Below are 26,853 nucleotides of genomic sequence, written 5' to 3'. Positions count from 1 at the left end.
TACTGAATATTTGCCTGGGAACCAGACGAATCTGGGAGCTGGTGTTTTATTTGCTCTGGCGTATGCGTCTGGCCCCGCCCCCTCCCGTTCAGACAGACAGCAAGCCCAGGTCGGGCTAATCCACAAGTTATCAGATATGGGGCGTGTTGGATAAGATGTACAGGGGACAGTCCTATGGGAGCGCCATTGAGGCATTGTTTTCTATAAACTACCAAGATGGCTCCCGCTGATGTGTCACACGTGCGGTTGCTCTGATTGATTGAGGTCTATTCAGGCATGATGGTCTGCATACGTTAACCTGTAATGTCTGTGAGTTCCTATAACTGATGGAGTCTGACTCTCCGCCCGCAGACGTGTGAGCTGTCGGACTCGGAGCAGGAGGAGTCGCTGGCCTTCCGGAGGCTTCATAAGCTCGTCAACTCCACCCGCAAGGTGAAGAAGAAGCTGATCAGGATCGAGGAGGGCAGGAGGCCCGGCCCGGAAGGTACCACTACTGCTCAGCCTCTCTCAATAAGCTTAAAGATTTATTAAGCTTGGTGCTTGGTGGTTTCTTTTTTTATAAATCTCACCCGCAACAATAATATCACCATCATAAAACAATGCAAGTTTTCTAAGATGAATTAAGAAGTTACGCTCAATCTTTTGCGAAATTATAAAATAAAACATTTTTAATAATATTATTGATAAATGGTACTGATAATGCTTATGCTATGCAGCAGCTTATGTGAGAAAATACGGATGATAAAGACACTGAATGATATTCTGCAGAGTGTGTGAGTCTCGAGGCGTCTCCCCGCCGCCTCGCTGGAGACGCGGCCGGCGTTGCGTCTCTGTACGCCGACGTCCACAAGAGGCAGCCCGCGGCGCCGGGGTCGGCCGCGGGGTCGGCGTGCTCCGCAGACGGCACGGTGGACGCCCTGGCGGCCGCCCTGCGCGAGCAGCTGGCCTACGACCGCGACTCGGACAGCCTGGCCACCTCCACCTCGCCCTCCCGCTCCTCCAGCAGTCTGGACACCTGCAGCAGCCATAGGACCGTGTTCAGCCACACCGCCGCCGCTGCCAGCCTTGGCCGTCACCACGGCAACAGGCTCCTGTCGGGGCCCCGGGGGGACGAGCGGGGTCGAGGGGCGGGCGGGGGCGACGGCGAAAGGCCCCCGCTGGCGCGCTCTATGACAGACGGGGAGCTCCGACAGCGGGCCCTTAATCCCCTCAGCCTCCCAGGGGTGAGTGGACATGGTGGGCCATTCACTGGGACAGATTACACAGAGGGAGCTGTAGTCCCGTAGGCAGCTGTAGTCCTGTAGGGAGTTGTAGTCCTGTAGGGAGCTGTAGTCCTGTAGGGAGTTGTAGTCCTGTAGGGAGCTGTAGTCCTGTAGGGAGCTGTAGTCCTGTAGGGAGCTGTAGTCCTGCAGGGAGCTGTAGTCCTGTAGGGAGTTGTAGTCCTGGAGGGAGTTTTAGTCCTGTAGGGAGATGTAGTCTTGTAGGGAGTTGTAGTCCTGGAGGGAGTTTTAGTCCTGTAGGGAGATGTAGTCCTGAAGGGTGTTGTAATCCTGTAGGCATATTGTAGTAATGTAGTAATTTCTTTGTTCCTAATGGCTCCCCCTGTAAACATGGATAATTATATCTTGTAATGCTGCTTGTTTGATTTAAAAGATGCATTATTTTTTTTCTTTGAATAATACAATGACCACAAGCGTCCCACTGTAAATACAGCTCCGGTTTGCTGGCCTGCTTGGTAAAACAAAGACATCTGGGGGCCTGAGACATAATGATTTTTCTCCCTGCATTGAAACCAAGCATGCTAATGAGCTTGAAACTAACCAAGCAATCCCCTTATCTGTTGACACGGCTCAGATCATGTTCTCAACTTTCATTGATCAATGTTTAAGGGGCAACACAGTTAGCACACCACTAACTATGAAACTATGGGCGACGGATCAAACATGGTACACATCTAATAGTGTTCCAAGTTATTATTCAAACACACCACACGGGAACATACACACAGATACAGAATCACACACACACACATGCAGATCCACACACACGCACACTTTTGATTTCTTATGAAATCATCTTTAAATTATTGTGCTTAAAGATGTGTTCTTTTATAAACTATGACAAATCCAGGCCTCCATGTCAAAAACATTATATGTGTTTTCATAACCCTATCCAAACCATCCGCCATGAAGCACTATTACCGGGGAAACTACAAAAGAAAAGAAAGGAACTTGAAAGTCTGAAATTGTATCGTTATTTATTCATTCACAGAGAACGTGTAGTTTCGGAGGATTTGATCTGAACAACCGCATCCTCCACTCTTTCCACTGCGACTGTGATTCTTCCGTGAGTAGCCCATTACACCGGCAAATCAATCTCGGAAATTAAACTCATACACATGTCTCATTCGTTCACTCCTTTTCCTTCCCTTTCCTTCCTTTCTGTGTGGATTCTTACATCAGAACAAAGATGGAGGCGGTGCGAGAGACAACGTTAAATCCCCAACGACGTCCCGCATTTCTCTGGGCAAGAAGGTCAAGTCTGTGAGGGACACCATGAGGAAGCGGATCTCCAAGAGATACCACTGTTCCCTCTCTGAACAGGCACGTCCCACAGCCGCCGCTCACTACCGTTACTAATACACGCACCAGCTCATCTTAGCTAGCCTCGCTGAACTACAATCTGCTGATGCTAGAAGATATCAGGACATTTTAAGAAAGACGATGAAAAATTATCTCCAAAACAGATGCGATGATGTCATGGGTGGGCGGGGTTCACATTCCATTAACCAATCACCAAGTCCCAGCTCTCATTCCATGTTTTTATCTTCTTGTCAAAATATTCTGTTTCTACTTGTGAAATACATCGGATTACAAATCGCTAAATAAACGACCCCCCCCCCCCCACACCCCTTAAATCTGTTTCAGATTTAAACAAAAAGAACAAACCAAAATGTGCAAAATTGAATAATGGGATCACTCTTTGTTGTGTGTTTGTTTGTGTCACTTTGGCGGTGAGTAGTCCAGTCCAGACCGCCCGTCCAGCTGCCCCCAGTCCCCCCACAGGGACCCCGGCTCCCCGGGGAAGGCCAAGCTGGGGGGGTCCGTGGAGAGCCTCCGCAGCTCCCTCAGCGGACAGAGCTCCATGAGTAAGTGTGTGTGTGTGTGTGTTTGTGTTTGTTTATGTGCGTGTGTTCGTGTGTCTGTGTGTGTTTGCAGGGGTCTGTTGGTTAGGGGTGATGGTGCATGCAGATCCAAGACAGGTTTCTGTGTGTCTCTGTGTATCTCTTTGTATGTGTGCAAGTGTGTGTTTTTATGTCTTTGTGTAGGGGCAGGCTTGTGTGTGTGTGCGTGTGTGTGTGTGTGTGTATGTGTGCGTATGCATCATTTGTGTGTTTGCACAACGATGTGTGTAAGTGGGAGTATTCTTGTGGCTTTACCAACAGGTTGGAGCAGATTCTGCCCAATTAGTACATAATTAAGTGTCAGGAATTGTACACAAAATAATAGGTTCTGAATAACTCACAATCACTGTTTATTTATTTGCTATTGGGCTTTGTGATAATTTCATGTGGGCCATCTGGTTACTCAGCGGGATTGAAAACCCATGATAAACACCCGATGAAACTCACAGAGGACTGGCTAGCGGGGCGATATGCACGATGCACGGATGGTCCTAGTCTCAACAAGCAGCGTGTTCTGAGTCACACATAGACGAGGTGCTGTCCACAGCCCAATGATGGGCAGTCTCTCCCCTTCTCTCTTGTTCAGCTCTAAGTTAATTTGAAGGTGTTACTAAACACTGCATGCTTTGAAACAAGCATGCACCCGTTTACGCGTATGACATGTTGGTTCCTTCTCAGCCTGTCTCGGATGGGGCCCTGGTTCATACTGTTAATGAGTCCCTCGACTTATGAATTCCTCTCCCTTTGAGTTGAGGCTTGCGGAATCAGTAAAATCTTTTGAATCGGTTGATTCGGTTCGCAAGACACACTTTATACTTTTTATCCTTGGGATCTTTCTATCATTCGTTTTAATGTAGTCATAATTTTAACGATTTTTTTTCATTTCATTTTTTCTTTTTTATTTCTGACATTTCTTATTAAATGTATTCGTGATCTCTTATGCAAGCTGATTTTTATCATATTCTGTGTTTTATTCCAGTGAGTTGTTCTCCTTTCCTTCTGTGTTTTTTGTTTTTGTTTTTGAAAGTACAGTGTAAGTTAAGTTATTCTTCTTCGTTGGTGTCTCCAGGCGGTCAGACTGTGGGAACCACAGATTCCTCCAACAGCAATAGGGAGACGGTGAAGTCTGAGGATGGGGAGGAGGACGAGCTGCCGTACGGCGGGCCCTTCTGTGGGCGCGCCCTGGTGCACACCGACTTTACCCCCAGCCCCTACGACACAGACTCCCTCAAGCTGAAGGTACTGACCCTCAGCCATCACCAACACTGTCATTACAAGTCAGGATGATTACTGACTTGTTAAAAGCCATTCAACAGAAATCTAATTTCAACAAACATTAAATTAAATAAAATACTTTATCGAACGACATTTACATACAATTAAAGAAGTAAATCATAATAATTCTCACTTCGCCGAAGGTGAAGTGAATATTGGGGAATAGGCTTTTCCCCACCATTCACGGAGCCGGAGGTTTAGTATATACTACACGTGAAAACTTTTTGCGGGGATTTATTCGTTTATATTAGCGGTTTATTTGTTTTTATTAGCGTGACGAGACGACATTTGGCGATGAAAACAGTATATAGCGAACCAATCAAATTGCAATCAAATCTTTGAGGTTCACATATAATATAAACTTGTCATTATTATTATCATTATTATAATTTGTTATTAATACAAATAAGTGATTGATTAACCTGTTCTTGATCTAGATCTGTAATTGGTTGGGCTGGCCTTTGTGTTGCAGAGTGGAGACATGATTGACGTCATCAGCAAGCCTCCGATGGGCACCTGGATGGGGCTGCTGGGCGGGAAGGTGGGCACCTTTAAGTTCATCTACGTGGACGTGGTGAGCGAGGAGCCGGAGGCCAAGCCCAAGAAAAACCGCAGGAGGAGGAAGGCCCGCCAGCCCAAGCCCACCTCCGTCGACGAGCTCCTGGACCGCATCAACCTCAAGGTGGGTCTGGTCTGGTCTGGTCTGGACGGGTTGGATGGGTTGGTTGGTTGGGTCCGGGAAGGTCCGGCCTGGTCTGAATGGGTTGGATGGGGCTGGGTCTGGGACGGTCTGGCCTGGTCTGGTCTGGATGGGTTGGACGGGTTGGACGGGTTGGATGGGTTGGTTGGTTGGGTCCGGGACGGTCTGGTCTGGTTTGGTCTGGGTTGGGTCTAGGTTGGATCTGGTTTGAGTTGGGCTGGTCAAGTCTGTTCTGGTCCAGTGGGGTCTGGGATGGTCTAGTCTGGATGGGATGGTTGGGTTTGATCTGGGTCTGGGTCTAGTCCCGGATGGTCGGGTCTGCATCAGGTCTCGTGGGTCTGGTCAGGATGCGATGGGTCAGGTTGTTTTGGCTCAGTCGTTCCCTTTGCACTGGTGAAGTATTTAAACAAAAAAGAGCTCAATATGTTTCGGCAAATATTCTTTGGTATTCTCTGACAAAATGTTGGCTCTTTTGCGAGGAAGCATCTCTGTCTCCCATCAAATCGCAGTCGACTGCAGTTCTAAAGACTTTACTCTAACACAATAGATGTTGTCCTCTTTACCTCAACTAGTAGAGCATGGAAGAGGTTTACGGGATTTTTCCCACTGTCCACGACCCATGCCAGGGAAGTATGCACTCAGGGTATCGTGGGACACTTTGGATAGAATAGCATATATAAATATATATAGGGATTTATTTAGGGTTTCCCTCCTCTCCAGCTGTGTTGACCCAGTTCTCCCCCCCCCCCCCCCCCAGGAGCACCTCCCCACCTTCCTCTTCAACGGCTACGAGGACCTGGATACCTTCCAGCTGCTGGAGGAGGAGGACCTGGATGAGCTCAACATACGGGACCCCCAGCACCGCGCTGTGCTGCTCACCGCCGTGGAGCTGCTGCAGGAGTACGACGGTAGGTCTGACCCTCGGGGGAGGACCCCTCGCTGGCTGTGGGGGCCAGGGGGCCATGGTAGTCTAGTAGGAAGGTGTAGTGGTTTGACCCCAGCTGAACTGTGATGGGGTTTGAACGAGAGCGAGATGCCTACTGCTCCTAACCTGGTACTTATTTACTTGTATCTAGAGATACAATCTTTACTGAATCCAGAATCTTTGACAAAATAGGAAATAGGACAAAAATGTAACTGGAGGGTCGTGGGTAATGCATATTTTAAATGGGCTTCTAGCATCTGTATACTAATAATGAATTGGTGTCATTGATATTAATTAGTTCATGGTCATTAGTTTCATTCATCATAATTCAATATAATTGTGAAAGGTGCAGCATAAAGAAAGCATCATTATTTTTAGGATTATTTAAATAGTATAAGTAATACTACACACATCGTTTTCTAAAGGTGTATCCTGCCACCCCCTGCTGGTGGTGGTGTTGTGTCCCTGCAGGCAGCAGTGACCCGGAGCAAAGCGGCCCATCTGGGGACAAGGAGCTCCTAGAGAGGCGTGGCCTACTGGCGGACTCTCCGCGGGACTCGGGCTGCTACGAGAGCAACGAGAACCTGGCCAACGGTAACGAGAGTCCCAGCCGCTTATGACCTTCTCCGTGCTCCGACTCCCCCCTCTGCCTTATTCTACACCAGGGAGGAAGTCTCCTGGGGTCTATCTATTTCTTCTTCTTCTCCTCTTCTTCGTTTGCTTGAGCTTCATCATCAACCCCCCTCTCAGACTCTGTTCACACACTCTTTTTCTATTTTATTTTTTTCTTCTAACAGACTTTTGCGTTTATCTACAAATACGGCTTTCTGCTTTTTCTTATTCTTAAGTCATACTTGAATCTGTCTCTGCAACTTTTTTGGAACTTAAAGTCAACTCTCAACTGTTGCTTAAAATCCAAGTTCTTTGTCACAAAAAATGTTAACCATCTCTTCTCGCTTCTCTAGGCTTATCTAAACGTACTAGATTTGATGCTGAGCTTTTAAAAAACTTTGGTTTTGAGAACTTTATAGAATTGTTTTTGTGTTTTTGAGAAAATGGTGACAGTTGAAACAAAAGTGTGAGAAGAAAGTCTTTTAAACGACCAGTAATTGAAGGTAAACCTGTTATGTAAAGACTTTATTAAAATAGAGATCATTCTTGTTTTGGTTGTTTGCTTTGAGGCAAATGGATAAGTTGTTGTACTAGCTGTATATAAAGGCTGTCGTAAATGTCTGAATGCCATTAGCACGATGTTAGCGTAGCCTATTTTTCACACTTTGTAAATTTCCCTAAAGAATGTGATGTTTTGTGCGTATATTTTTCTAATTCAACACCATAATGTTGCAAAATATATTATGTGCCTGGGTAACTGCATCATCATAAAATATATATTTACTAAGTGGTTTAAATCTGCTTGTTGAAGTACAGGATTTTGTATCATTGTAAATTTACTTGAGTGCATAGTGCATCTTTAAACATATATAACAAAAGGAATGCTATGATAGGTTGAACAAAATGTACATTATTGCTCTATTAGGTCAGAGGTCGACTAACATCTGATAGAAGAGACCTGAATGGTGCTAAAATCTGCCTCTGTTGCCATCGAACAAAGAATAAAATGCTGAATGCATGGACTGGTCTGGCCTGCTTCTGTTCTTCCTTTATCCTTTCTTTTCCAGTTCTCCTGGCTTTCAATTATCACATTTCCACAATCACTGTGACCTTTTCATGCCATACATTTATTTATTTACCGTGCCCATTTACTCTTTATAAGTTGAACTTCCTTTTTCCTTAAATCATAAATAAATATTTTTTATTTGTCTTTTCAGTTATAATCTATTTTCCAGCAGGTCATATTACCTGCATGATGTACATCACACTGCACTTGTCACTTGCAGGACGGGACCGACAGACCTCTTCCATCAGCAGGTCTTCGTCTGGCTTTGAGTCCAGCCATCTCCTGTCCCCAGAGACCCCCATCCACCCCCTGATGGCGCCCCATTCCTCCTGCCCAAGTAAAACCACCCCCGGGAGCCCCCAGGACGGAGCTCAAGGTCTGCATGGTCCCACCAGGCCTCGGCCCCTCTGCAGAGCCATAGCAAGGAGCTGGAGCTATGTGGAGCTAAGGGACATTAGGATGGAGCCAGCCCTGCCCCGGCGCTGCCTCTCCCTGGAGGACCTCCAGAACCAACCAGGTCCTAGTAGCCACCTGGAGGACCTGAAGTTAACAGAGGCTAGCGACGTTGTAGTGGAAGGGAAACAGCAAGTATGGAATCTCCATGGAACCACTCCTTCCTCTGGGTCAGTTAGCGTGACGTTTGTCTTGGACCAGAACCCCGTCGCCGCCAGGGAGGCGTTGGTCACCAACACCTCTGAAAGAAACACAATCCATCAAACAGCTAGCGCACAGCCCACACCAAACCACAAGGTGTTCCCATCTCATCCCGGGTCGAGATCTGCCTCTCCACGCCCAGGAAGACCAAATGCTGTGTCCACAGAAGGGAACATCGATACCTCCTTCCCACCGGGGCCCCCCTTGGACCCCCGCCTGTCACTGGAGGGCAACAGAGAGCGGCTGGATGTGGACCAGGTTAGAGTCCCCCAGCTGCAGTGGTCCGGGATCACACCTGGGAACCTGGGGAGCCTAGAGTCCCTGGTGGAAGAGAGGCTGCAGACGCAGGGCATCGACCTGACCGCTGAACCCTTCTCAGACAAGGTAACGAGGGGCTAGCTGCTGAAATAAACGGGCAACGTGTGTGACGTGGAAGATCACTTCTGCTAGGGTTAGGGTTCAGCCATATCTTGTTGTTCAGTTGGGCGATACACACATTACACCACATTGATATTTGACTGCAATGTTAAAAGATTACTTCTTATGAGACATTATATTTATTCAATTTGTAATAAATAGTGGCATAATAGCTTAATTGTTAGAAAGGTTCTGGGATGACTACCGCTGCCTACAGACTACCATGGTTGCCAGGCTGGCACCAGTCTGGCAACCAATTTTCCAGGCCTCCAAAGAAACACATATTGTTCCTTCACTTTCGAAAACTTCCCATATCAATCCGATACCAAAAACCCCATGTCCAAACGTACATAGTGACTTCAGGCCAATAGCTTTGACCCCGGTAATTATGAAGTCTCTTGAAAGAATTCTACTCCGCCACCTGGTCAACACTATGAAAGAGCAAGTTGATCCATACCAATTTGCTTACAAGCAGGGCTGTGGAACAGAAGATGCTGTCACCACACTGGTCCATCTCACAGCAAAACACCTGAATAAACCTAAGACCTACGCTAGAGAGCTCTTCCTAGACTTCTCATCACTGTTTAACACAATGCAAACACATCTTTTAGTGGACAAGATGATCCAGCAGAAAATAGACCCATTCCTAATCCACTGGTATGCTTAATTTCTTACCCACAGAATCCATATAGTTAAGGTAAACAGAACCCTCTCATCTGCCACAAAAACCAATGTAGGAGCCCCACAGGGCTGTGTGTGCTCAGCAGTGCTTTTTACCCTATACACCGACTGTCACACAGAAACACCTAACCAGTACATTATAAAGTATTCTGACGGCACAGTCATACTGTCTCTCCTGAATAATTACAACTGCCCGAGATACACCAGCAGGGGGTGCATAAAATGGTAGAATGGAGTGACCTTAATGCTCTTAAGATTAATGAAAAGAAAACAGAAGAAATTGTGTTTGGGGCACCACCTGACTCACACAGAACCCCTATTCTAATCCACAATGAAACAATCAAGCAGGTTTCCTCCTACAAGTATTTGTGAGCATGGATAGATCACCTGTTATCCTGGAAAAAACATGTAGACTTTGTCTGCAAGAGAACAAAACAGAGGAAATACTTTTTTTGCTGCCTCAGATCCTTTGGGGCGTGCAGTCAAATTCTTCATTTATTCTTCACCTCAGTCATAATGAGCATTTTACCATACTGTAATATTGTATGGTACAAGAGTCTGTCTACGACCTTGAAAGCCAAATTTTTACAGCAATTAAAAAATCTGCTCCAAGATTGTGGGCCATCCCCTCCAGATAATATACGAAAACGCCTATCATAAAAACATGTTAAGGTTGTCTCACAACTTCTTCTCTAACAGTAGCCACGTCTTCAACAAAGAATACAAACTCTTACCATCAAAGTGCAGATTCAGAGTACCCCAGTTTAACAAGATCAAACTGAAACACTCTTTTGTGCATGTATGTGTTAAGTCACAATGGAGTAACTAAATGGACGCAAAACAAATTTCAGACCTGTCTGACAAATAAAGTATATTATCTATCTATTATCTTATCTAGCTATCCCTACAGTAATGTATAAAAATAACTCATTGGTGGCTTTGTATAAAGGTCTCTGCTGGATGTATAGTAGTAATAGTAAATCAAAGATCACAATTCACATGAATGGTAAATAAATCTGCAGTGGCTTGTCATGTTTATATTAATAACCAATAACCATTTTCCCCCTGAGACTAATGAACTGTAACTGTATCCTAATGCAGCACGGTTGCTATGGAATCCCTCGCTCTGTGGTCGAGAAGATGTCTATTGAGCTGGACCGCTCTGTGGACGAGGTCACCATTGCCATGGATACAGTGAGAATCCGTGAGCTCGGTAATCGGTGTCGCTTGGCAGTGAGTGAACTTTTCTGTGTAAAATGCTAATGCTAATTTTATCAATTCTTCAGCCTTATAATGTTGGACTTTGATGAGTTATTCTCCCGTTTGGCAGGTATCAATAACCGGCTTGTTATCGATAAGTGGGTCGAACCCCAGGCTACTCTAACCCTTCAACATAGATACCACAAGGAGAAGACTACCGCAAGGACTGGCTGTACAAAGTTTGGATGTGTTGCGATACTGACGATGGACAGTAAGGAGTCACTGGCTTCTCAGTTCTGAAATATCGTCTTAAATACTTTCAAAGAATCCATGCTACCCCTGAGAGCAGTGTAATTGCAATCTGATGTCAAGATGGTTATGTGAGATGGTACGGATAAGATGCATTCAAGCTATTGATTGTCAATAAAGTGTGTAACAACAAGGTAGAGGAAGCAATTTTAGGGCAATGAAGGACACAAATTGTATGGCCATCATTTCTTTATTTAATACTGTTGAAAAAAAGAGCTGTGATTAAAGGGTTTGACAATGAGAACTGCCTAAAACGGCATCAATTAAATAAAAGATTAGAAATATATACATTTCTTCTTTATTTATTTTCTTTTTAATTAATATATTAATCTGTGCGTTTCCTAAAGTATTAATACAATGTCAAATATATATAGTGCATGAAATCCCTTTCATACATCACTTTAACAAAATCAACCACGTTAGACAATTGTAGATTCAGGTCTTCAAAGACCAGATCGGGGGTTATACACCTTCCTCAAGGATGCCTACAGCTCAGTCCTTCGGTCTGGAATCAATCTCAGGACCTTTCATCTGGCTAATTCACTACTCAGGTCACTATCCTGGCCCCTATAGCACGCATATATGGGAGCAAGGCATGTGTTCTCTGGACAGGCAACAGGTCCCATACCGGGCAGGGTCTCCACTGAGGGGACCGACCAATGGGGGCTCACAGCCTGGCCTGCGGAGTCCCTGTCTCATTGAGAATCTGCTTGACCAGCCCCAGCGCATCCAGCGCCGTGCCCCAGGCCAGGGTCACCCCCCCGCCGCCGTGGCCGTAGTTGTGGACCACGTGCACCCGGCGTGCGCTGCCCTGCATCCCCAGGACCTCCCGCTCCACCCGGGGGTTCCTGCGGCCGGGCCTCAGACCCACCCACTCGCCCAGCACCTTGCCCTTGGCGAGCGAGGGCTCTAGGAGGCAGCAGCGTCGGAGGATGTCCTCCGAGTCGGCGGGGTCCACCTCCAGCCTGCGGTCCCCCTCCTGACGGGTACCCCCCACCGTGAGGCTGTGCACCCCGGGGTAGAAGTAGGTCAGGCCGTCCCCGTCCCGGATGAAGTGGTTGATCCAGGGCGCCTGGACCTTCAGCACCTGGCCCCGGACCGGATGGACCTGCTGGTCGCCCACCAGGGACCGGGCCCCCAGCCCGGAGCAGTTGACGATGAGGTCGTAGGTCCCGGCCAGCTCCTGGAGGTGGTTCACGTGGCTCTGCTGCACCTTACCCCCAGCCCTCCGAAACCTGAGAACAGTCAAAACAGAAATTAGGTACAGTTGAAGTGCATGTCACTGTACCGTGCTGGGAAACACAGTTATAATCAAATATAGATTTAAACTTCAGTGATGAAAACATTTAAATGTCATTAACAATTATTTGTTTAATTTTTCAATGTTTTTTATTGCTGTTTACGAGATACTCAGTGGCGGTTAATGAGTGACTTTTTAAACCTTTCACTCCAACTGAAGTCCAAGTCTAAGTTAACATCAAACGATAACAACAGCAGCGCACCGCTTCTCCAGCCAGGGCAGGTAGGCCGAACATTCACACTTGATGGTGGTGAAGGCCTGGCCGAAGCAGTGCTCCGGAAACCTCTTCAACTCGCTCTCAGTGAGAAACCTGAAGCCGTGAACCAAATCCGCCCAGAAGGGCACCGTTTGGGCAGGAACCTCTCGGAAAATTTGGCAACTAAGAACAAATCATATTGAACTTTGGTTAATAAGCATTTCATTAAAGCGTGTGTGATTCAACTTTTTCTTTCACTGCAGTCAGTCATCAGTTTGGGAATTATGGGCGTCCCACCTACAACCCAAAACATATATTTCTCTCTGAAACAATTGGATATGTTGAGAAAAAGCTTCTGTGACGTTTGATGATACATGATGGCTACAGTGGCACAGTTCGTAGAATGGAGGGCCGCATTAACCTTTGAGTTGTACTGCCGTTAAGATTACTATTGACTGGCAACATGCCACCTGTTGGTTGATTAGCAATTATGGCATAGGCCTACCCCGACGACAACATGACTCCGGCCTCTGGTGCCTGGTCGGACTCAGCAATCTCCAGCAGGTGATCGAAGGAGTCTTTGAACCACCGTTTCTGTCTTTCCAAGTCGATATCTGAATACATGTTTTTTTAAAAAACAAACAAATCCAATCGCATGACTATTTGCATGTATGCATAATTTGATGCAAGTATATCAAATATATTTATCTGCAATGTGAAATTGGGTAGTGTAATTATTATATTATTATACTATTATAAAGTTCATGTAATCATGAGATGTTAATTATTCAACTCCACAGAGCTAAAGAAGATTTTAGGACAGTGTTTCTGTGACATGCCCATAGGACATACCTGGATATTTTGACACAAACATGATCCCTGCAGCGCCATCGCTGGTTGTGTCCGGGCTGAACTGGTCAGCCACCAGAGTGACGGCACACAAGGGAAGGGACTCGGCGATGCACACGGCTGTAGAAAAGCCAATCACACCTGCGCCTACAACGACCACCTTGACCCTTTTCATCCTGGAGGACCACACCTGCGACAAACGACAGAGATCCAGCCTGCATTACATGTCATGTCATAACATTAAAATAACAATCTGTAAGATACTTTATTCTCCGTTAGCACGGACATTTTTCTTGCCGTACAAGCTCCCAACAATTATACACGAGGACATGAAACAATATTAAAAAAATAAACAACAACAATGAATAATAGTACTTTTCTGTTCATGGGCATACACCTTTTACAGTCTGCACAATAGTTTCGACTATAGTCCTACCTGATAGTGTTTGCGTCAACAGCAACAAGCAAATCACACTATACTGAATGGCTGGATTTGTTAAAGTCTTAACTTGGCTTTCGCGTTTCAACTGACCTGAGCCAATAAGAAGCGATATGGTCCTAAAAGAAAGGCGTTGAAGGGTCAGCTGAGCTGGTGTTTTTTTTCACGACTGGACTGTGACTGGACGAGAGATGCCAGAGGGAAGTGACGGAGGAGGAACTGAGTTAGGAGAGATGGACGTAGGTGGTGGAGGGAGTTTTGAATCTAGCGAGTGGGAGCAGGAGCAGGAATGATAAATTGGATGATAGTGACAATGATAGCGGCAGGAGAATAAACGTTGTGGAAGGAAGGAGAGAGGAGTTTAAGGTGGTTGTTAAACTTGGTCAAGGGAGAGAGCTTCGTTCGCCGCATGGAACCCAATAAGGTTGACTAAGTCCATCTGTAAAGAACTTGGGGAGGTAAGGAGTGCTAAAATATTGAGAAATGGTACAATGTTAATTGTTTGTACGGATGGTGAACAACAGACACGAGCAGTCCGTATGAGTGAAGTTGATGGCAATAAAGTGCAATGTTCTCTGATGAGTAACAGAAGGGTGGTCCGGTGAACTTGTGACAGGGATTCCGGTAAGAGTTTCGACTGATGAATTGAAAGAAAATGTAAAAATTGTAAAAAAATAAGTGAGGTCAAACGTCTGAAAGCAAATCGGAATGGGATTAAAACGGATGGTCTCTCGGTTTTGATCATCTTTGATGAAGAAAGGCTTCCGGAAAAGATCTTCATTGGCTACATGTATTATGGTGTGAGACCGTATGTCCCTCCACCCCTAAGATGTTTCAAGTGTCAAAGATGTGGGCATGTGGCGGCGGTGTGCAAGGGTAAGCAACGATGTGGCAGATGTGGTTGAGACCATGAATATGGCAAGTGCGAAGAGGGGGCAAAGCTGAATTGTTGCAATTGTGGAGGGGGACATAGTTCAGCGTACCTCGGATGTGAAGTGAGATATAAAGCAGAAGTGCAGCGAGTCAGAGTTGCCCAGGGAATTGGCTATGCAGAGGCAGTAAAAAAGGTCTCAAGCAATATCACGGAGGTGACATGGTAAATCGGAAATAAGAACACAGTTGTAGAAAAGTGTAACAGTTGCGATAAGTTAAAGGACGAAACTGATAGTGAATAAAAATGACTTTGTTCTGTTTATGGCAGAGATAATCAACTGCTCAGCACAGACACAAAGCCGAAATGAAAGAATTAAAATCATTGTCAAGTCAGCTGAGAAGTACCTTGATGTGAAAGGGCTGCACTGGGAAACTGTTAAAGATGTTCTTGCTGATGATATCCAACAATCTCAGTCATGGCCTGGATTCTCTTAATGGTGTTAATTGTACTTCAGTGGAATGATAGAAACTTAATAGTTAATGGCCAAGAGTTCAAGAAGTACATAGACAATTTGGGAGATAAACATAATGTAATGTGTATTCAAGAGACATGGTTAAAACCACAGTTGGATTTTATCATAAACGGATATACTGCAGTAAGAAGAGATAGGGAACCTGGTAGAGGGGGAGGAGTTGCAACATTTATACAGATTGGAGTGAGTTACAAACTGATGTATGCAAGTACAAACCATGAAGCAATTGTGATCAAGGTATGGACAGATAGAGGCACTATAGACATCATTAACTATTATAACCCATGTGGGAAATTAGGTCAAGATATTTTAGAGGCTGTTCGAGGGTCATCGCTTGATAGAGTGTTATGGTGTGGGGACTCACATAATTCACTTTGGGGAAGTAACGGCACGGATGCAAATGGTACAGTTATTGAAGAATTTATAGATGATCACAATTTAGTCTGTATTAATTCTGGGGAAGGAACACGCTATAATAGTATTCAAAATACAGAATCACCTCTTGAACTGACATTTGTGTCTAGTGCATTAGCAGGTATAATTACTTGGAATGTGGTAAGGCATACTACAGTGGGTAGCGATCATTATCCTGTAAGGATAAACCAGGGTTTGTTTTGTAAAGGGAAAGAAAAATACTAAATGGAAATTAGGTAGAGGCTAATTGGGATTCTTTCCAAGAGATAAGTGCAAGCAATACGAGAGGATAACCAGGTGGATGTAAATATATTCAATGATGAACTAGTTACCGTAATCATTCAAACAGCTAAAGGAACTATTCCAAAAAGTGCAGGAGCTAGACGCAACAAGGATGTTCCCTGGTGGAATAGGGAATGTAGTAAAGCAATAAAAGCCAGAAATAAAGCATTTAGGCAACTTAAAAAATTCCATTCACAGGATGCTTTGATTCAATTAAAAAGGGCCCTGGCTATAGTAAAAAGAACAATGCAAACTCAAAAACACACATTTTGGAGGATATACTGCAATTCCATTGGAAGAGAAGTACAGTTATCAGATGTTTGGGGCATGATTAGGAGAATGGGGGGATCAGAAGGAATTATGAGATTCCAGTCTCAGCAATGGGGATACAATGGTTGTTCGAAACGTAGAAAAGGCGGAACTCCTAGCTCTAACGTTTAAGAAAGTTCATAGTTCAGAGAATCTTTCAGAGGTGGCCCGGCAGTGCAGAATCAGAACCATAATGAAAAATCCAAGAATTGTGGAGAGCTCAGCAATGTCAGGAGATCCCTTAAACCTACACTTTAGTATGTTTGAGTTGAAGTAAGCAATTGTTAGTGCTCATCAAACCACTCCTGGGAAAGATGGTGTTTGTTATACTATGTTGGAACACATGACAGAGAACTCACTATCCATAGTGTTAAAATTGTTCAACGGGGTTTGGGATTCTGGCCAACTTCCATCAGTGTGGAAACAAGCAATTATAGTTCCTGTTCCAAAACCAGGGAAAGACCCCTCAGATCCATCTAGTTATAGACGTATTGCATTAACATCGCATGTGTGTGCAAGATAATGGAGAGAATGGTCACAGAGAGGCTTATGTATTTCCTGGAAAGTAAAGCTCTTTTGTCTCCTTGTCAAAGTGGGTTCCGTAAGGGTCGAAATACTATGGATTCAGTATTGTGCTTAGAATCCGACATCAGGAAAGCACAGACTAACAAGGAGGTAGTAGTTGCCGTCTTCTTTGATGTAGAAAAGGCTTATGACATGCACTGGAAGGAAGGACTACTTATTAAGTTGAAATCGTTGAGAATTGGTGGCAGAGCGTATAACTGGGTTTACAATTTTTTACTTGATAGGAAAATCCAAGTAAAAGTAGGTACAGAATACTCAAATGTTCATGGGGTGGAGAATGGAACTCTACAAGGAAGCGTTTGTAGTCCATTGCTGTTCAACATCATGATAAATGACATTTTTTCTCTGGTTGACCAAGGTGTGGGAAATTCTTTGTATGCAGATGACGGGGCTTTGTGGATAAGAGGCCGCAATGTCTCTTTTGTGAAAAGAAAAGTTCAAGCTGCGGTGGGTCAAGTAGAGGGATCGACAAAACAATGGGGATTCAAACTGTCTGTGGCAAAAACTCAGGTGATCTGTTTTTCTAGACGACATAAAATTACACCCATATCAATAAAACTGTATGAACAACCCATCGAACAAGTTAAAACGATCAGATTTCTCGGTGTATGGTTTGACCAAAAGCTTACATGGAACACTCACATAAAAAAGGTTCAGAATAAATGCAAAAAGGTCATTAATATATTTTGTTGTTTGGCAGGACAGGAGTGGGGAGCGAGTAGATCATCTCTACTAAACATATATCTGGCACTGATGAGATCTGTGTTTGATTATGGGTGTATAGCTGTCATGTCAGCAGCAGAAATACATCTTAAGAAACTGGATGTGTTACAAGCGCAGGCCTTGAGAATCTGTAGTGGTTCATTTAAAACATCTCCAGTGTCAGCAACGCAGGTTGAGATGGGAGAAATGCCTCTGAGAATAAGAAGAATGAAGTTAATGCTTGCATACTGGGTTAATCTTCAGGGGCACTGTAATACACATCTTGCAAAGGGTGTTTTGAAAGACTTCTGGGAACACAATGAGTCTCATCTCATGAGCTTTGGATGGGTTGGTGATGCTAAAGCAGCAACTGTTGGGTTATGTCAAATACAGTATAGTTCTACAGTTTCATTCTCATCAATTCCTCCCTGGTTATTCCACTTGCCAAGTGTTGACCTCAATATACCGCTGGAATTGAATAATTCCAAACATCTTCCAAGAACTATTTTGATCAGTATTTCACAGACTCAGTATTCATTTTCACAGATGGCTCCAAAGATCCAGTCAAAGGGAGAGCAGGTGCAGCAGTATTCATCCCAGCGTCCCTTGCACTAAGAAAAGGGTATCAGACAATGTATCTGTATACACCACAGAGCTGTTGCCAGTGATATTGGCATTACAGTGGATAGAGGAGAAGGAGATACTCAACACAGTTATTGCTTCTGATAGTTTTTCAGCTCTATCCAGCATTAGATCAGGAAGGTCGTCATTTAGAATGGATCTAATCAATGAAGTATTTCTTATAATGTACAGACTGCAAATGAAGGGCATATTCACACGTTTTATCTGGGTTCCTGCTCATGTTGGTGTGAAGGGAAATGAGCAAGTGGATATTCTGGCAGAACAAGCACTCAAGATTTCACATGTAGACCTACAGGTTCCTCTGAGCAAAGCTGAAGTAAAATCCTTCATCAGGATATATGCACAAAATACATGGCAGGAGCATTGGGGCATGAGTGAAACAGGTAGACATTTATACAATATACAAAGACACGTTGGTGATGGGAGGAAGGTGGGCTTCAAACGTAGGGATGAAAATATAATCACTCGTTTCAGAATCGGTCATACAGGTCTGAATAATTCATTGCATGAAATAGGCAAGCATCCAACTGGGAAATGCCAATACTGTTACCAGCCAGAAACTGTTGAGCATGTATTAGTTAATTGTAATGAGTACAATGCCCAGAGGGACCACCTTTTTCAGACACTAAGCAAGGCAGAACACACCAACTTTTCCTTATCAGGGCTTTTGGGGAAAACAGCAGTTAAGTTAAAGTTACCAATAAACCCTAAAGAAGAAGAGAGGCGTTGATAATCACGGGGACTGCGAAGTTATCGCGAGAACATGCTGCGCAGTTACCGCGGGAACATATATATATATATATATCCGCTTCGCACAGCAACGCAAGGTAAGGTCCTAAAAGCACAGTATTATAAATACCACTGCGGTTACGCTGCTCAAGCATAGTATACCTTTATGATTTATATGAAAACCTATGGCTGCATTATGCTATTTCCGATCTAAGTCAGACGTGGCGTATTACGTGTCAGTGACGCCAGCTAGCGAGTGTATTGTTAGTAACAATTTAGCCCAATAGCATCTGCCATAAGGCCATAACTTTAACGTTACAAAGCCATCGAAAGAGCCAACGTTCAATTAAAATTCGTGTGACCACTTCGCTGACATTTTTGCACTCACACACACCCATACCCTGGAATGTAGTCCGCGTCTAATGCTTGGTATTATGAATGACTGTCTAGGTGGCTTTTCCTCTTCTTTTCCAAACAGAGTGTTGGTGACTAGAGATGAATGGAGCGACGCCAGACGCAACGCTCCCCCATGTGGCCCTCTGCTCTGAGTCCCATAAGGGCAGCATCCTGAGCAAATGTGATGACCTGAGAGTAAGAGGGCTGCTGTGCGACATCACACTGATAGTGGAAGATGTGCACTTTAAAGCACACAAGGTCATTCTGGCCGCAAGCAGCGACTACTTCTCCTCCATGTTCAACGCACAGGAACCAACAGGGCAGTCCACCTACACGCTGGATGGCATGGTGGCCAAGGCTTTCTCCACGGTGTTAGAGTTCATCTACAGTGCTCAGGTGTCTGTTGAGCAGAACTCCGCTGAGCAACTCCTAGCGGCGGCCCGTCTGCTGGGAGTCACTGGACTGGTACAGGCCCTCTCCAGCCTCTGGACGGCGCAGGCGTGGCCCAAGGATGGAGAGATCGGTGCGGACGCCACAGAAGCGGAAGATCCAGAGGCGTTGAATCGGCCGAAGCGCAAACGAGGACGTCCACGGAGAGTCGTTTCCGTCCCCGCCACAGTGGTACCACGACATGCCTCACAGCATGGGGAATCCAATAAGGAGAGGGCAGTAACACGCCACATCACAGATTTAGGACAGGGTGTCATAGACAAACCGGCTGGCTCCAGAGAGGGCGATAACCCGGTTGAGTCGCGACGTAAAGATTCAGACGACGCAGATTACCAACCTGAGGCCGAGCGCAGTCGGCATAGTAAGCGCAAAGTGAGACCACCGATTAAATACGTGGGCTACAGGGTGGCCAGCATCCCTCCGGAGACCCGAGAGCCAGGGAGACCAGGGAGGAAGAGGAAGTACCCCGAGACTGAGGCACGATGCGACGACTGTGGGAAGGTGTTTAAGAACCACATGTTCTTAAAGATTCACCTAAGGACGCATACGGGTAAATAATGTGGTTGAGATGGCTGGCTGGCTGGCTCAATCCCACACACACACACAAAAACACACGCTCGAATATGTGTGTATTATGACGACCCCAAAGAAGATGAACAATGTATGTTTTACAACAATCCAGTCCTAAACCCTAACCTTGGTGTTCCAGGAGAGAAGCCGTTCGGGTGCACCGTGTGTGGGAAGGCCTTCACCCAGAAGCACTCCCTGCTGGTCCACCAGCGCATGCACACGGGACAGAAGCCCTTCGTCTGCACTGTGTGCTCCAAGGCCCTGTCCACCAAACACTCCCTCCAGGAGCACATGAACCTCCACCAAGGTATGGCGTCGGGAGTATTGTGTTGTGAAGTTATATATATGATACGCTTTCATAAAAAGTGTCTGACCGGAGGTTGCGCCGTCTGCTTGCCTGTTGGGTGCTTTGCTTTGCGTCCTCAGAACAGATGTCGTTCAGCTGTGATAAATGTGGGAAGAACTTTACACAACGGAGACAACTGAAGAGCCATTACAGAGTGCATACTGGTGAGCTATTTCACCGAGTAATTGTACTGGTAGGAGCTCTTCCACCAGTTCTTTTTACTGGTAAAAGGTGTTCCACCAGTTCTTTATACTGGTAATGGGTGTTCCACCAGTTCTTGGTAGGAGCTTTTTTTCACCAATAGTTTATACTGGTTAGAAGTAAACCCCCTGCACTTGACCCTGGAAACATATTGTTAAGAGTTCTACTATTTTCACTTCATTCATTCATTTGAATTGCGTAAATGTGTAATAAGTATACTATCTATTTTATTTTTTTATAAAAATTGTATTCCAGGTAAATCTTTGCCAGAGTGTGAACTGTGTCATCACAGGTTCATGGACACGGCCCAGCTGAAGAAACACCTGAGAACACACACAGGTAAGGAACACACAGTTCACATTGTCTCACCTGCTATGGGCGGCACGCACACAGGTAACATGTTCCAACCTTGTGTGGGCAGGATACACACAGGTCCAACCTGGTGTGGTCGGGATACACACAGGCAGTGGCGGCTGGTGATCAAAAATGTTGGTGGGGCACAGTAATAGACAGGGGGTCTGGGGGTCTTACACTGCATATACAGACCTACTTCATGGCCATTCCACCAGCCATTGCTATTTGATCCATTGTTGTTATTCTAATATTGAGACAAATCATGATCACTGTCCTACAGCGTCCATTTTTTGTGAGTCTCAATGTCTACTACAAAAGCAGTGAGAAATATGGGACAGTTGCTTCATTTTGTTTATATGCTACAGGCCGAAAGACCAATTAAATTGGTCTTCTTTAAATTAATATGTAACTTACTTGCTCCTTTTAAGTATAACATTGCTTGGGGAGTCCAATTCCTCCACTGAAAAGGGTGGAAAGTGCTTACAACTCTCTGTTAGTTAGCAATCTATCTCTTCTCTACATGTAGTTGTGTTTCACGAATGCTGCTGAGGGAGGTAGCCTATTTGATTGATTCGCTGAATTGTCCAATCATGTGGTGATAACAAAAAAGAAAAGCGATACCATTGGCCTGGGGCGCACACTGGTGCGACCTGAGGGCGAATTTTCTTGCACCAATGAAAAGCTGTCTCTGCTTGATAGACAGCAAGAAGTTAGCAAGCTTACATTGACTTCAACGTGGCCGGTGCCCCTGACTTGGAGGAGGGCTTTATTTCGAATGACCAATAACTAGCCTAGCCCAAATCATTGACGTTCAGACGCATTTAAATGGTTGCTGGCAGTGACAAGTATATCACACAATTAAACGAGGATAAATGCTATGTATTTTTGTTGATTTATTTCGTATTGATAATAGTTGATTAATAGATGGCAGATATATTCAAGTGAATATTTCACGGAGGGGCGGCGCCCTAGCGCACTCTATTGACCCACCGCCACTGCACACAGGTAACATGGTTCCACTTGGTGTGGGCGGGATACACACAGGTCACCTGGTCACTAGGGGTGTGGTCCAGAATAGCCGTGCAAACATGTAGTAGAGTAAAGGGTACTCGCCAACCGTATAGATTACAAAATATTGCAAGAGGATTTGCTTTGTAGTCTTGTGCAGACATCACATTTATACAGTTTTAGATTAATTTAATTAATTATTGATTATTTTGTGTATACCTGCCTAGGAGAAGGGTTACACACCTTTTCTATAGAGTCGTTGTTTGATCAGCAAATTACAAAGTAGCCTGCCCTGAAATATAGTCTAACTAAAAACCCAAGGAAAATAGAGCACATTACATTGAAATCCCTGTATAAAAGTGTATCCCGCTTGCTCTATAACCGCTTGCTCTATAACAGCAGGCACAATTGGCTACAAAAAAAAGTGTGCCAGTACTCGTACTATAATAACTGTGTATTCGATTCCATTTTGCATCTTTCGGCGAGATTGGGGTCTCATCTGACATCATCCATCTACTGTGAGCTTGTGAACACATGACTTCTCTTCCTCCCAGGAGAGAAGCCGTTCACCTGCGAGATCTGTGGAAAGTGTTTCACAGCCAAGAGCACGTTGCAGACCCACATCAGGATTCATCGGTAAGCGATGCACGTTGACCATCAGGTGGCCATTTGCAAATAATACAATAATTAATGTGGGAAATAAACAATTACTTTAATCTTTGCTTGGTAATTTCTACATTCAGTTTTAACTTTTAAACAAGGAAGGCACGGTTTGTGAGATTCTTGGCCAATAACGAAACCTATGTTAGACAACCTGAAAATGATTGGAATCGGCCAACAGCCAAACGGATGTTGGCCGATTCCAATCATTTTTAAATTTATTTGCTTTTAATAATAATAATGGAATCGATTTTCTAGACACTCAAAGACGCTTTACAGTGAAGGGGGGACCTCAATAACCACCACCAGTGTCGCTTACTGCTAGCGCTGTGTTCCCCAGGGGCGAGAAGCCGTACGACTGCCCGCTCTGTAAGAAGTCGTTCTCTGACTCCAGCGCCCGGAGGCGTCACGTGGCCTCTCACTCCGGGAGGCAGCCCTTCACCTGCTCCTTCTGCTCGGCCTCCTTCAGTCGCCCCGACAACCTGAAGACCCACGTTAAAACGCACAACAAGGAGCGGGTTGCAGGCGCCGCAACAGTTGGCGACCCGCCGTTGTCCTCCGAGGCACCGGTGGCTGGGGATCCGGTAACCGCGGCGACAGAGGAGGCACCAGAGGAGGTGCGGAACCTCCTGCAGCTGCAGCAGTACCAGCTGCCCTCCGGTGGCCGGGAGCAGGAGATCCGGCTGGTGGTGACAGCCGAGGTGGACCACCTCGACTTTGTGGCCGATCAGACCCAGGAGATTAGCATTATCACCCCCCCGACCGGCACCGGCAGGGAGGGAGACCAGCAGCCGTCGTCTAGCCACATCCAGAACCTGACCCTGGTCACCACCGGCCACGGAGGCGCGGTGGACCCGAGCCAGCACATCCAGACCATCGGCGTGCTGGATGGCCAGGTCCAGGCCAACCGAGGCGGGCAGCCCGAGCAAATGCATGTTATAACCCTGAGCAAGGAGGCCATGGAGCACCTGCAGTCCCAACACGGACCCCCCCAGCCCCTCCACATCCCGCCCCCGCCACCGCACCGGCCCCTCCCACAGCTGCAGACCTTGCAGCCGCCCCCCAGGCCGCTGCACGCCCAGGCCATCAACGTCAGCAGCCAGAGCAACCAGCCAATCTCCATCAGCCAGACCAGCCAGCAGCTCAGCAGCCATCACATCCAGGGACAGACCTTCCAGATCCAGGCGGGTACCGTCTCCTATCTCTACACAACCAGCCTGCCCCAGAGCTGAGGCGTGGCCGGGGGTGGAAGAGAGGGACTGTGGGACCGGCTGGGACTCATTTAAGTTCCAGTCTGAGCAGTGTACTGTATATCCATCTGAAGTTCAATCTGTCTGGATAAGTATGGATAGCATTTTGATATTTCCATGAAATTAAAAGAAAATGCTGTTTTGCCTGTCATTTTTTATTAAGCCTAATTGATTACAATTTGTATGTTTTTATAAAGCCAATTGTTTGCAATGCATAAAGGACCCCGAAAATGTGATACTGGATCACGAGGAAAACTAAAACATTATCACTATTACTATTAATTTATTAAAACGGTTGATTCATTCAAAATAGAGACCACCCTAACCTTAAACCATGGGGAGAAAAAAAAAGCAATACATTTTGATTTGTATAATATTGATCGCTGCTTGTGCTTAATTTTCCTCCATAAATAGATGAAATACGTATGTATGGCAGCTCTTGATATGAAGGTGTTTGTGTGCTGAGTATTATCTCAGCCACACGGCATGGAAAATTATTGTGGCACTTAAATACAGTCCTCAAAGGGTATTTAAGGCACTAGAGTAAAACTGGTGTGAATGAACATTGAATTGAATGTGCTAAAACCCACCACCTCCAATACGGTAATTTCCTTGAAATGTTTTACCCATTGGAGCCAAACTTTTGAGGCAGAAACTAAAACCTGAACCTGATAGGAATCCAAAGGCTTGAACCCTTTAGTAACCACTAAGGTGACCAGATTGCTGAAATGAAAAACGGGGACCTTATTTGTTTGGCCGGCCATGATGTACCAACAACACATACACCGTTTATTTGCTAAATCTGGGGGAAAAGGAAAGCAAGGCTCGAGTTAAATCTAGAACAAGCAAAGGACTTTTTCCTTCAGCATAAGACAAACTGCCCCCATGAACTGGTACCCTAGCACTACTAGTACATACAACCCAACCCTTAGCAAACCAATCCGGAAACCCTATTACAGAGCGTATTTGCAAAATTTAGAATGTAAGCAAATAGCCCTTTGATAAATTTTCAGAAAGAAATGTAGGTTGAAAGAAAAGTAAAAGCTGGAGGATGCGGGCATCGATCCCGCTACTTCTCGCATGCTAAGCGAGCGCTCTACCATCTGAGCTAATCCCCCGACAAGTACAGCAAGTAGTTTAAGAGGTTATTCTCTAGCAAAGCTATATGCTACATAATATTGTTATTGATATATTTTGAAAATATTTATTAGATGATAGGGTTAGGAGTGGACAGGAATTACAGATCTACCGCCTTTCAATTGTTTTACAAGACAACCAATAAACCGGGGACAGACAGCAAACATCTTATCCAATGCTGCCCCCTAGGGTCTAATAGAAACATACATTATATGTTATATATATATATATATATATATTGTTATTGATATATTTTGAATATATATATATATATTGTTATATGTATATATTTTATATATATATATACACATATATACATACACATATATATATATATATATATATATATATATATATATATATATATATATATATATATATATATATATATATATATATATATATATATATATATATATATATGTATATAATGTATATTATGCATGGGTCTAAATATGAACACCAGTTCAAAGCCTAAGCAAATTTACACAAAAATTCCACAACACTTTTTCTTGTTATTTCACAATTATTTATTTATTGAAAACTCAAAAGATGAGTGTTTTGAAACATTTACAGAGATTAATGCAAGTTACAGGGTAAATGTTGGTCGGTTTAATGTCGATCAGCAGGCGCGCTTGTAAGGGCGGTTGAGCTAGATGGTAATGACGACCAGCATCATTCTGAACTGGTCACAGACCCCATAATACTGAATCTTTTCAGACGTCAGTTTAAGCCCACTCATATGTCAAATTAAATTAAGAAAGATAGTTGGTTTTGTAGCATCGACATGCCACAGTCTGCAATACAGCCATGTGTTCTTGTCAGTTAACTCTTAATTCAGTCTACCTTGTGTTTAAGTGTTTAACAGGTTTCTAGTGTTACATACAACAATAACTATCCAGAATTGTGGGACATAAGCGACTACATCTCCAAGCTAAATAAATGTACAAAATATGTAAACTCATTCACAATCAATGTCTAACAATCTCATGCTAAAGATATTGCGGATCAAGAATAAATACTGAGCTCATTGATCGAGTGCCTTTAGGCTACTGCTTGTTGTACCTTCAGCCATGAATCCATCATAGAAAAATAAATAAAGGAATCAAATGCGGTACTTTGACTGAAACACATTATCATAGTCAAACCACAAATGGTTTCAATGTTTCACGTATGTTCATTAGATGTGCACTAAACGTTGCTACAATAGGTAGTCATTCACTGAAAAACAAGTTAAATTAAAAGGAAAATCTTTCATGAATTCATTATTAAATAAGTATTAATGGTCAAAAAATGTTAGTGGAGCAAAGGTAGCCTTTCCAGCGGTTTTGTGTGCTTTGCAGCGGAATTAAAATCAAATGGAGTACAACTGCTCAGATAAAAAGGCAGATAAAATGCGTTCATGATCAACGCCAACGTTGTGCTCTGGTAAATGTGTTGGTATTTACAGGTTTAAATGCACTGTATACCATCACAGCATCCATGGCATTCCTTGCCATGGCTCGTTATTCATGGTTGCTCATGCAAACGTTACAGAGATATGTTTGTCTTGTTCTTGATGTCGTTGTAGCTACTGAGTCTGGGGCTGGTGTGACTGTGGGGAGG

At 44.6% G+C, this 26,853-nt stretch overlaps 3 protein-coding genes across 3 annotated transcripts in view; 2 read left to right on the top strand and 1 right to left on the bottom strand.

The window, feature by feature from the left end:
* The window catches only part of sash1b (SAM and SH3 domain containing 1b), a gene marked incomplete at its 5' end in the record, with an annotated part of 74,383 nt that extends 63,258 nt beyond the window's left edge, over positions 1-11,125 (top strand). The window contains 12 exon segments of the mRNA XM_079752883.1: positions 352-484; positions 769-1,223; positions 2,272-2,346; positions 2,463-2,603; positions 3,022-3,148; positions 4,254-4,423; positions 4,932-5,141; positions 5,917-6,067; positions 6,556-6,678; positions 7,983-8,800; positions 10,616-10,747; positions 10,845-11,125. Of these exon segments, the coding sequence (XP_079609009.1) occupies positions 352-484; positions 769-1,223; positions 2,272-2,346; positions 2,463-2,603; positions 3,022-3,148; positions 4,254-4,423; positions 4,932-5,141; positions 5,917-6,067; positions 6,556-6,678; positions 7,983-8,800; positions 10,616-10,747; positions 10,845-10,898 (2,589 nt within the window). The 3' untranslated portion in view covers positions 10,899-11,125.
* A 565-nt stretch (positions 11,126-11,690) lies between these two features.
* ddo (D-aspartate oxidase) lies at positions 11,691-13,937 on the bottom strand (the record flags this gene model as incomplete). Its single annotated transcript, XM_079752043.1, has 5 exons — positions 13,805-13,937; positions 13,372-13,558; positions 13,025-13,133; positions 12,526-12,702; positions 11,691-12,258 (listed from the first exon to the last, which is right to left on the bottom strand). The coding sequence occupies exons 2-5, from the start codon at positions 13,541-13,543 to the stop codon at positions 11,691-11,693; spliced, it is 1,026 nt and encodes a 341-aa protein (XP_079608169.1). The 5' UTR covers positions 13,544-13,558; positions 13,805-13,937.
* Positions 13,938-19,371: 5,434 nt separating this feature from the next.
* zbtb24 (zinc finger and BTB domain containing 24) lies at positions 19,372-24,179 on the top strand (the record flags this gene model as incomplete). Its single annotated transcript, XM_079752097.1, has 6 exons — positions 19,372-20,272; positions 20,432-20,599; positions 20,719-20,802; positions 21,095-21,178; positions 22,756-22,837; positions 23,202-24,179. 6 exons carry the CDS (start codon positions 19,372-19,374, stop codon positions 24,091-24,093), a joined length of 2,211 nt encoding a protein of 736 aa, XP_079608223.1. The 3' UTR covers positions 24,094-24,179.
* Between the last annotated feature and the right edge of the window lie 2,674 nt (positions 24,180-26,853).

Source organism: Pollachius pollachius, assembly GCF_949987615.1.
Source record: "Pollachius pollachius genome assembly, chromosome: 15".
Taxonomy (NCBI): Eukaryota; Metazoa; Chordata; class Actinopteri; order Gadiformes; family Gadidae; genus Pollachius; species Pollachius pollachius.
This window is presented reverse-complemented; position numbering and strand designations above follow the sequence as displayed.